The sequence below is a fragment of the Alosa alosa genome, chromosome 12, assembly GCF_017589495.1.
Source record: "Alosa alosa isolate M-15738 ecotype Scorff River chromosome 12, AALO_Geno_1.1, whole genome shotgun sequence".
NCBI classification, from domain to species: Eukaryota; Metazoa; Chordata; class Actinopteri; order Clupeiformes; family Clupeidae; genus Alosa; species Alosa alosa.
The window spans coordinates 22,503,792-22,516,046 of NC_063200.1; the positions used below are offsets into that span (position 1 = coordinate 22,503,792).

Here is a 12,255-nt window from a genome sequence, read left to right on the forward strand (position 1 = left end):
TTACCATTCAATATTTATATTTATATTACACAGTTAGCACAATATAAAAAACGCGCCAATACAAAAATGAGGACTGCATGCAACCACTTCTTGCAGTTACAACGCAGGGAGCATATGTGAGGGGGCAGGGGGTGATAGTGGGGGTGTGTGTGTGTGTGTGTGTGTGTGTGTGTGTGTGTGTGTGTGTGTGTGTGTGTGTGTGTGTGTGTGTGTGTGTGTGTGTGTGTGTGTGTGTGTGTGTGCATATGTGTGAATGTGAGCATCTCCCTGTATGTGTGTGCAAGTGTGCATTCATCATGTGTGAGCATGTGTGTTTATAGTAAGGCACTCTTCATGTACTGCAGTAAGCACAGGCTCTGGTTGAGCTGAGTCTGTGTGTGGCTCCAGGTCTCCTCCAGCCTCTGCGAGACCTGTGCCGCCTCCTGCATCAGCGTGGGCTCCGTCGACAGCAGGCGGAGGTGCAGCTGAACAAAAACAACAAGACAAACAAATAAATAATAATAAAAAAAAAACACAAACACATTGTGAGCTGCCGTCGCTACCGTAATAAACTGTGAGCTATGAGTCATAACGCATTCATTGGCTGGAGTCCTGACTTTTGTGTGGAGACCCTGAATCAGGGAAGGAGCACAAACGACAGCAGAAGAGAAGCTGAGGTTGCTCATCCACTCTCACAGGCTCTTTATTAATATTTTTATTACGGGGGACAAAAAAGAAAGAAAAGCATTCCTGTGTTCCAGCTACAGACATGAGTCACCCTGAATTAACATCACCTGTAACACTGACAGAAACTGTAGCCCACACTGTGAGAATTATATTTTACATTTAGAAAGCATTATAAGCATATTCAATGCATCTTCCTAATTAACTATGTAAATTAATTCATTCAAAAGGTAAAGATAAATGTCTGCAAGGCTGATTCTGGGATATTTAAGCGAGATATATCAGCTCATTCCTAGAACTCCCACAATAGTGGGTGACTGACAAAAATGCCATGTTACACAATTCACTTCAAAATCTAACCATATGGTTGTCTCTGCTGCCACCTGTTGGACACTGCTGTCATAGCAGGAGTTTTGGGGTGGTGTTACAGCTAAGGGAGGGGAAGTCACTTAGGACCTCACAACTGAGTTGACTTCCACATGCTGCAATTTGGTGAAATCATGGAGTTTGACTGGCAACCAAGCAATAAGCAGTAAGAATTAGCAACCTCATAGAAGCACTATGAAACTCTATGAAAAAATAGCAATACTTTGTGGAATCAACCCTGACCCCTCACTGAAACATAACTCTCTGTTTCATATTTACTCCAGAGCTATTTGCTCAGAGCTTGCCCTACTGTTTCATGTCAGAGTAGGTGGGTTTACATGGACAGTTTTTTTTGCCTTTCCGGTTAAACTATTCTGATTGAAAAAATGTGTGCCGTCTGTTTACAGGCATAAACAAATCAGGCATAAACAAAAAAAAGGTTTGGTTCCTGTTGGTTGTCAGTTGCGGTGTTTTTAGCTGTTTCTTGTGGAGAAATTGCGGGAGGAAGTGAAAATTGCAAAAATAGTTGCGATTTTTTTTTTTTTTAAATTTAGGGCAATTAAGGTTAGTAAGACCTAACTCACACTGATAATCTTGATGCTTATTAAAAAAGGATAATCAAAGGTAAACAGTAAGGATTAACTGGGGGAGCCACTGAAGCACATCTTCAACTGGAGTCTACGTCTCGGACAAGTTCCAACACTGTGGAAGACATCATGTCTCACCCCCGTTCCCAAGAAACCACACCCCAGCGAGCTTAATGACTTCAGGCCTGTCGCTCTAACATCACATGTGATGAAAACAATGGAGCGGCTGGTCTTAGGTATGCTCAGACCCCAGGTACGCCATGCACTAGACCCTTTACAGTTTGCATACCAGGAGAAAGTGGGCGTGGACGATGCCATCACTTATCTTCTACACAGGACACATTCTCACCTTGACAAGGGGAAAAGTGCTGTGAGAATCATGTTCTTTGATTTCTCAAGTGCTTTTAACACCATCCAACCCCTCAGACTGGGAGACAAGCTCTTGCAGATGGGTGTGGACGCTCACCTGGTAACCTGGATTACAGATTACCTGACCGAGCGACCACAGTTCGTCAGACTGAAGAACTGCCTCTCTCCAGTCCTGTTCACCCTGTACACATCTGACTTCCGCTACAACACCGAGTCATGCCACATGCAGAAGTTTTCTGATGACACTGCAATTGTGGGGTGTATCAGGGACGAGCAAGAGGAGGAGTACAGGAGCCTGGTGGAGGACTTTGTGCAGTGGTGCAAACTCAATCACCTTCAACTAAACACTTCAAAGACCAAGGAGATGGTGGTGGATTTCCGAAGGTCTAAGCCCGCTCTGCTACCAGTCTCCATTGATGGGGTCAATGTGGAGGTGGTAAGCACCTACAAGTATCTGGGTCTCCACCTGGACAATAAACTGGACTGGTCAACCAACACTGATGCACTCTACAAGAAAGGTCAGAGCAGGCAGGCTGTACTTCCTGAGGAGGCTGCGGTCCTTCAATGTGTGCAGCAAGCTCCTCAGGATGTTCTATCAGTCTGTTGTGGCCAGCGCCCTCTTCTATGCAGTAATATGCTGGGGAGGAAGCACAAAGAAGAAGGATGCTGGGCGACTTGATAGGCTGGTAAGGAAGGCTGGCTCTGTAGTGGGAGCTGAACTGGAGTGCATCACTTCAATATCTGACAAAAGGACCCTAAACAAACTGATCAACATCTTGGACAATGAATGTCATCCGCTCTACAGCACAATCAAAAACCAAAAGAGCTTGATCAGCTGGAGACTTCGCTCACTGCCATGCACAACTGAAAGGCTGAGGAAGTCATTTGTTCCTAGGGCCATTGAACTGTACAATGCCTCACTAAAGGGAAGAGGAGAGATAGACTTCTCTGCTTAGTCGGTCTGCCTCTCCATGTCCATGTTTTTTGAGTACTGACTGCCCACTACTGCTTACTACTGTTTTACTACTGTTCTACTATTGTACACAGCCTAATGTTTTCTCTTCTGTTTTACTGCTACACTGTTTTTTTCATGCTATATTAGCACACATGATCAATGGCTGCGGTCAGGCTTCTGATACAATACTGAATGAATGAATGGCTATAACCCTATTACCTCAACCTGTTCTTGCACTGAAATAGTTTTTTATTTTACCTTGTCTACATTACACTTTACTCCCCTATTTGTCTATATTATTTATGCTGGTCCCTAGACCTTACTCTTGCACTGTTGCACTGTTGGACTACTTTTTGCACCTTCACCATGACACTCACTCACTCTCATGAGCACCTTGCCAGGCACACATAACTAAGGACTATGGCTGGACTACTGTTTGCACCTTCACCATGACACTCACTCCCTTTAGCACATCACCAGTCCTGGCCCTGTCACTACAAGCGTCTTATGCTTGATCACCCTCAAGCACATTGGACTTTCTTAATTTAACTTATATAGTGTATTTAGTTTTTAGTTTTGTTAGTTTTCTTATCTGTCTTATCTTCTACTGTCTTTATTGTACAGTGGAGTTTAGTTATATGTTTATACTTACACTTATGTTTACCACTTCTGCTGTAAGTGCATGTTGTGTGTTATGTCTGTATGCTACCGAGACCCTTGAATTTCCCCTTGAGGATCAATAAAGTATCTATCTATCTATCTATCTATCTATCTATCTATCTATCTATCTATCTATCTATCGATTACAGAAAATCAAAGTAGGCCTACTTTATTTGTGAAAATGCTTTGACAGAGGTAATTCACAAAGCAGTATAACCTTTCGTAGAACTGTCCAAAAAAGACAGTCACCTAGAGATGGCATCATGTCATATGTTTCAATACATTCATATATTTTGTAATTCATATTAAGTTCATATCTTTTTAATAATTCATAGTCTGTGGCCTGCATAATTACTAATAGCCAAGTATCTAGTAATTTCATATTGATTTAAACTATTTGACTACACTTCTGTTTAATGTCATTACATTGGTGGTGTACGTCTAATTGACTGCCTGCCCCTTTAAGGACGTGAGAGTAGCCTAATTACATTTCTGAGTGGATTGGAAGGCTTGCATCTCACTGTGTTCGGCTATGAGTGTAAATCACTTTTTGCATAGTGCGTTACGATATGTGGATGCAATTGGGAATGTCTTCTATGTCATTAGTTAAAATAAATGTTAAAAAAACAACTCGAATAAAATCATTCTTGGATCATAGAAGAGGTAAATGTCTTGCAATTTTATTAATTTCTATGATTTTGGTAGCACTACTCAAACTAAGCCCACAAGCTAGCAAACATGACATAAGCTAAAAGGACATATACAGGTAAACGTTTGCCAATGGGTTGCATAGCCTACTCAAATGTCAGTAAACCAAGTAGGCCTTAATTAACTTACTTTCATAGCCTAGGTAGGTTAGCAACACCAGGTTGAGAGATGCAAGTAAGCAGTTCATTAACGTTAGCCTTCTATTTATTGTCATCAAAACTGTAGAGGAACGAACACGTTAGGGCAGTCTTTGGTGTCATATGCAGAAGGTGCAGAAGTAAGTGTGCCATCTGGCTCAATATTCTGCACGAGGGACTGTTGTGGTAGGTGAAATTTCACGGTGAAACTACGATGATTGGCCAAATTTGCGAAAAAGTTGCGGTGTTTGGACAAAGTGCGGGAGTGCCTTGGTAAGTGGACGAAAACAATCGTCTTCTTCGTGAACAGCTGTGCATAGGCTACTTTGTAAAGAGAGAATACGCTCATCCCTATACATAACGCAAGGGGTAATTAATGTAATTATAGTTTGCCTTTTATTTGTGGATTTATTTAATGTATTTAGTGTTATTTCTTCCCCAAGCTCATAAAATAAATTTGGGTCGCACATAAATTGACAGGGTCGGTCGGAAACCGGAACCCAATAAAAAAAAATTTTATGCCTCAGGTGCTCTCAAGCGCTTTAGAATCTTTGATCGGAATAGCAGTTGTTGACTCCTTTTCCTTCAGAAGATACAGCAGACAATCCGATTGATTGTTTACATGGCTGTTCAATTGGAATAGGAGCGGAATATTGAGCCATTATTCCACTGATTGAGCCATTATTCCATTTCTAATCAGATTAAAAGTGTCCATGTAAACGTGGCTAATGGCTGCTGTGAAAAAGGTCCACTAACTCGGGCAATTTTTGTTTGGTGAGGTTCTGCGTCACGGCAGTGCGGTACCTTTAGGAAGAGGGCCAGGTAGGCCTGGGCGAGATCAAAGTCCCTCCTGGAGTCCAACATGCTGCTGATCAACCTGAGGAAGGCCGTCAGAGTGTCCACGTCTCCGCCCATGTCAGGGGCCAGGCTGCGTAGCTCGGTGTCGATGGCCGAAGGGCCCATCTCCTTCAGCAGATTCAGGGGCTCATTGTCTGGGAACAGAACAAACAAATAAAAGTCCTATTCATTACATGTAATAAACACAGTCAGAGCTCTCAACTTTGCAGGGGTGGGGAATAGTGAGGGAGAGAATGGGAGGAGTATCAAAGAATGGAGGAAAGGACTTTTCCTCAATGAGTATTTAGTCCTCAGTGAATCTGCCATCTGTTGTTAACTGATTAACACATTCCCACACACATGAAATTTACTTATAATTTATCAGTGCAATTCTATGTTAACATTCATTTTTTCAAACAATTACATGGTAATTTACTCTTACAGGGGGGCTACAATGGACGCGTAACTGAAGACTGGTCTATGTTTTTCGAACATTCGCACCGCTATCACGTCTGGCGTAGTCAGTTCCACTGATCGTAGTTAGGCGAACAGAACAGTGATGAAACAATGATGGAACAGTCATCAGACCAATGTCAGTGACCTGACTTGGAGTTTCACTTACAGTTGTTGCTAAGCAAAGCCTTCTCCAACTGCACGTAGAATGGGGACTTTTGGGCCAGAACTCCAAAATTAAAGACTTTGGACTGAAAAGAGAAACAGAATCTCAGCATATCATACACAATAAATATAAAGCCTAAACAAATATACATGGCAACACAAGTCATTTTGCAAAGCGACTGATAAAAGTTGTAATTCACAGTTTGCGTGCCTGTTTTAAGTGGACAATGTTGGGGAGTCTAAGCACTACAGATGTTAACTGTCTCTTTGTTGAGAAAGTGTTTGTGTGTCTGTGTTGAGCGTGTGTCTGTGTTTAGTGTGTGTGTGTGTGTGTGTGTGAGTGAGTCTCTCACCTGATCTTCCTGGGGGGCCTCCGGGAGAGCAAACTGGGGCACCAGGCCAGGGAGGGTGGGAATGAAGAAGGGTGCCGCCTTCGGCACTTTGGGAGGCTCCTTGGGCTTGTTTCTTTTCTGTGATAATATTATTAACCACACATACATTCATTAGTTCATTCATCTGGCTGAGAATATCATTCAAAACCCTTAATGAAAAGACGTGAGGCCGTTTCACAGAGGCTTCTAAAGAACCGCAGTAAACATGCAGCAATAAAGACTAAAGGCTGTTTTATCTTTCTGCGTCGAATCGACGGCGTAGCCCCAGAAAACCCTGTGCGTCGCCGTGTTCCCCCTCCAAACCCTCCGCCGTCGCCTGACGCGCACCACCAAAAAATTCTAACTTTGCGTAGAGGCGATTCAGACTACAACGCAGACTGCAAGAACTGTGATTGGTCAACTCGCCCTGTGTGTTGATAGCTGCTGCTTCAAGCAGCCTACTGTGGGGAGTAGCAACATGCTAGTTCACTGACATAAGCTTTGCAAATAAGCTCAGACATATTTTGGTTACAATAACAGGGTTATCCGTTTGTCTATGTCCAATAATGTTTGGTCTATTTCTATATAGTATATTTCTGGATAACTTTTACAAAATCTAAGCAAGAGAAGCCCAAACAAATAAAATTAATATTTCAGCACGGCAGCCAATGGAGTTTGCCATTCTGACTATCGTTTCTGTAGTGAGCGACGTAGACACAGGCGACGCAGAACTTCGCCGGCACAGAGGCAGCGGCGTAGTCAATGCATGGAGTCGACACAGAAGCATAAAACAGCCTTAATTCTGAGTAGCATTTAACAGCATACTTAGTTTTGTTCAGAAGCTATCCATTCCATATCCATACCGTAATTTCCCAACTATTAGCTGCGGCTTATACATTGATTTTGGCAAATTCCTTCAGCTATGAGTTTAATACACGGGGGCAGTTAATATGGTTTTGTTTCTTTTAACACTGTCCTGCGGCTTATACACAATGCGGCTAAAACACAGGAAATTACTGTACTGCCAGGAAGGACTGGAACTTAAGAAAAGGATATGCTAATAAAGAGCGGGGCTGAGACTTGTATATATTGTGTGATATGAGGTAAGTTTAAGTTTGCTTTGTAGTTCACTGAGAGGTAGTTACTTGATGGTTTCCCCTCAGTTTAACAAGAATAATTTGTCTGGTTGGTGTGAACACTTGGTGTGTAAAAAAAAAGAGTGGGAAAGAGAAACGGAGAGACAGACACGAGATGGAGAATCATCTCCATCTGACACCTTCTGTTTTTCAGCATAAGTGTGATCACACAACACACAACACGACTGTAACCTCATTTTGCATGTGCACACACAGACGGAGAGAGATACACACATACATGATTATGTCCCCATTTCCCCGTGTCCCCCCAAACACACACGGGATGCAACGGTACAGTGTTCCCACGATCCCATACATATCACAGTTTTTGGGCCACAGTAACAGTTTCGGTATTTTACTATATATATAAAAAAACACAGATTTAAACAATTAACTACATTTTTTTTCCTTAGTTTTCAATTGCTTTGTGCAACTATCAGTGGAGAGAGCTGGGGTGTCTGTGCCAATATATTTTAAATTCCTCTCACTGATGTTAGGCCTACTGATGATGTAAAGCACATTGAACTGCCTTGGTAAGAAATGCGCTATATACATAAAATTGCCTTGCCTAAATGTGTATGGAGGGGACATTATACAGTACCCTCCAGAATTATTGGCACCTTTGGTAAACAAAACAGGTATAAAAAGTAATCTTTTGGTGATTTATTGTAATATCAGAAAGATGTTTTTGTTTAAATTATTTATTTCTTCATGAGATTTCCCTTTTTCTCAGAATAAAATTACAATAAATCACCAAAAGATAATTTTCTATACCCGTTTTGAGTCGAATAATTCTGAAGGGTACTGTAGCTGATATTATTGAATATAACTGACTATGACACTGTAACAATTTTCCATCGTGACAGAATCCTAAGACAGTAACCAAATACACCCGGAAATGTGACTCCAGCTTTTATTATTAGCCTATCTGGGAGATATTAAGTGTGTTTTTGGTGCGGTTTTCATAGTTTATCTATCTATAAGGACGACGCCAAGCTACCGGCCGATTTCCATTAAACATTAAACATGGAAAGAATGGGCTGCAAGAACACATTAAACTTAAGTAGAACCATCTGATGTGTAGTTTCACTTAAGATACATTTGAGAGACTTGGTAGCGAACGTTTCTTTTGTTTATTTTATCGTATCCTTCGGTTCAATAACATTCCGCGTACCGTTGCATCCCTAACACATACGCGCGCACACACACACACACACACACACCTTGATGACATCAAGATGGAGCAGGTTCTTCCAGCGTGAGTCAGGCAGCAGGGAGAGGGTGATGAGGTGCTGGTCAAGCTGCGCTGGAGAGATGTAATCGGCCAGCTCAGAGCTGTCCATGTCCTCCTCTTCCTCATCTTCATCGTCTACCAAACAAAACACAGGAAAATATGACTGTGCTGAAGCTAGCTAGTGACGGCTCAGGTGAGAAAACAATCTCTGAGAATCTCTGCTTAAAAGTTGACTTAATGGTTGTATCAGCGATTTCAGGCCCAAACAAGGCCCAAACATAAATGATCACATTCGTCTAATCTTTCCTAACGATTCGCTAGCTGTCTGCCCCATAAGCAGGCCGTCAAAAAAAACGCATCTCTGTAAGCAGCTTAGGCTCCGAGATCTGTACAAAAACAATTGCTACCAACAAGGGTTGGCAACCCACTCAAAGGCAAAATAAAGTGTTTCAGCCAATAACCAACGAGATGTGCGTTTAGGAGAGTTTTAATTGCACGGGAGGGAGGGGGAAGGAGTAGCGAGCTAGCTCTCTGTTTTGTTTGAACATCAACAGAAGTGACGTATCCCCGCTATCGCTGATACAACCTTTAATATGGACCGCACACACTCCTTAATATGGAGTTCTTTTCAATATATTCCTGCACAGAAGCGCTTGCATGAAACAGAAAAATAGGCATCCCTTCTATTTTCTAGCGGAGTCGCGGTTGCAGCTTAGTTCAAGCCGCGTCTGAGACACGGTTACCGTGGAGGCAGTTGTAACCTGTTAACATGGGCGCCAATCAACAAGCAACAGAGCCATTCTGCAGAAGAGTCACAGGTGACAGGTGTTCAAGCCGCTAGTCATATGAGAGTATGGACATTATCTTACATTTTGCAATTTTCAGCATTTTTGTATTGTTTAATGCTGTTAATGGTTAAAAAAAAAAAAAAGAATCAGATTTTTTCAATAATCTAGATATTAGATTAGATTTTTGCATTGTGTTGAATAAATATAGGACAATTTATTGTTTATTGGTTTTTGAAATCCTCAAATATCGAAACTGGAATTGGAAACTGGAATTAAAATCCCATTATTGGTCGGGCTCTATTCAGGACTAGGGATGTAACGATTACCGGTATAATGGTAAACCGCGATAAAAATGTTGACGATAACAATGAAACAAAACTGGTACCATACTGATTCTGTTGTCTGATTGATGGTTTTAACTACGATTCGGATTAGGCTACACCTGATTTTAAAAGGCGGAACATTTTCACTGCAAAATGTGCACTGTATTATGTAGCCACTCTGCATCTTATTATGTTCGCGTCCACATTAAATCCATTCCACTCACGTTATCAGGAGAATACAGTAGCCTAAAGTTTTATTTCAAACACTTACTTTGGTCTCACTCATTGGATCTAAATAACAGAAATAGCAAACTCCAAGTTATGGTAGGGTAAGTTAAGCTATAAGCACATAGCCAATTAAACATGAAGAAAAAAGTGAATGGGACACTTTTTTAAACTTATTTTAGCTTGTGTAGGCCTTTTAGTGCTTTCTGAACATATTGAACACACTTTTAGAAATACTGTGATAATACCGAAAACCGTGATAATTTTGGTCACTATGACCGTGAGGTTAAATTTTCATACCGTTACATCGTATTCAGGACGATTCAGGTTTCAGCAAACAGCCTTCATCAAGGTTCTAAAATGTTAACTTAAAACATCCATATTTTAAGGAAACTTAGTCTTGTGGTAATAAATAATTTTGTTGCTGATACAAACTAATAAATTATACGTAATGTAGATGAATACCTGGTAAATCACAACAAAAACTTTCACAATGTAGACTTTACAATCATCAATGTGCCCCTGTAAGGGCCTTACAACTGACCTGCTCAACAAGCTAGAATAGACCTTTGAAGTTCGCCTACAAAAAGAAGCCAAAGCTGCCATCTTTGCCCATTTAAGGACATATATATATAATTCATTATTGAAGCCTACCTATGGCAAGTTGTATTGCAAGCTCTAGGGTAGCAAAAATCAAAGTTCGCCGTCTTAACATACCGAAGATCACAGTACCCACTCGAAGGCAGAGGACAAAAGTGTGTAAAGCAAAAAGTCTGCATTTTAGATTTCTTTGTCCCCGCTAGAGTTTAATAGGTGTGATAATTTAAAATCCTCATGTTATTTTCCCATAGAAAAAAATCGCAAGATACCAAACCTCCTTATATGGGCAAAGATGGTTTTGTAGGCAAACTTCAGAGGTCTATGTTGTTCATTGTGCATCATGTATGCTTTTCTATTGACCTACCATGACTGGGGAATGTCCCAGGCAGCATGACAACTGCAGGCTCATAGTCTGCAGGTAGGGGGCGCAGTGACACCACACTGCACAAGGTACTGTTTGACCTGGATTAAAATGAAACAACACAACATTCAAAATGTGTTTATCAATCACCACTTTTAATTTAGTACTATGACCGGTAACTTGAGAATTTTTTATTTTTTATTTTTTTAAATCTTAAAATGATCATTAATGATGTCTAGTAGATGTTAAAAGAAAAACAGCTTACTGTCCTATGCCTACCCTGTCCAACTGTAGCCAGTTTCAAGTCTAGATTTAAGTCTTATCTGTTCCCAACTGATCAAATGCACTGTACTATTTTTGTTTACTTAACACACTAGGCTCTGATTCGTATTACACGTTTAATTTGGTTAATATCGCCCAGCACAAACTAATGTAGTGTAATTTCATTACTGAGAAAAACATCTTGCTAATCTAATACCACGCAACACCACCCACCACACCAACAGAGGTGGGTCAGTGCATGAAGTTCAGATGAGGAAGTCCACAGTACATGAATTCCTTCAGTCACTCAATTTCATGAAAATCATAGATGACCGACTTTTCATTTAACGTCAACTTCCAATCGTGTTCTTCAAGATGTTAAAGAAAGGCTACAAATTACTCAGCCAATTTCTGCTTCATTGCACCCAGCATTGCACCCGGCATCACAATAACCACAGTTTCCGCAGCACAGTCATCTTATTAACTGTGTGTTCCAGATTCAATATTGGTGCCCAATGTTTTCATTCTATTTTTTGCAGATTCTTTTAATTAATGTATTTGATGTACTTTTCTTTCTTTTAATCATATTTTCATCTTTTCTTGTTTTCATCTCTTAATTTAGCTTTTATTCATTGAATAGCTTTAGTATGAAATGTGCTTTATACATTAATGGCCTTTTTTTGCACCATTTTGATGATGAGCTTTTATATAATTTTTAAATAATAAAAACAAGACTCTGGTCTTGTAACCGGAGGGTTGCCGGTTCGAGCCCCGACCAGTGGGCCACGGCTGAAGTGCCCTTGAGCAAGGCACCTAACCCCTCACTGCTACCCGAGCGCCGCCGTTGAAGCAGGCAGCTCACTGCACCGGGATTAGTGTGTGCTTCACCTCACTGTGTGCTGTTTGTGTTTCACTAATTCACCGATTGGGTTAAATGCAGAGACCAAATTTCCCCTCACGGGATCAAAAAAGTATATATACTTATAAGGACCCATGTAGTAAACACTGAACTGTAGATTCAATTAAAAAAAAGATTAAAGCTTATTGAAATTTTAC

At 40.9% G+C, this 12,255-nt stretch overlaps 1 protein-coding gene across 1 annotated transcript in view; it reads right to left on the bottom strand.

Moving 5' to 3' along the window:
• wdr36 (WD repeat domain 36) overlaps positions 1-12,255 on the bottom strand; it is a 29,011-nt gene continuing 16,756 nt past the window's right edge. Inside the window, exons 18-23 of the mRNA XM_048259922.1 lie at positions 10,942-11,039; positions 8,631-8,776; positions 6,254-6,370; positions 5,905-5,986; positions 5,250-5,437; positions 1-464 (exon numbers count right to left, since the gene is read on the bottom strand). Of these exons, the coding sequence (XP_048115879.1) occupies positions 315-464; positions 5,250-5,437; positions 5,905-5,986; positions 6,254-6,370; positions 8,631-8,776; positions 10,942-11,039 (781 nt within the window). The 3' untranslated portion in view covers positions 1-314. The remainder of the gene's footprint in view (positions 465-5,249; positions 5,438-5,904; positions 5,987-6,253; positions 6,371-8,630; positions 8,777-10,941; positions 11,040-12,255) is intronic.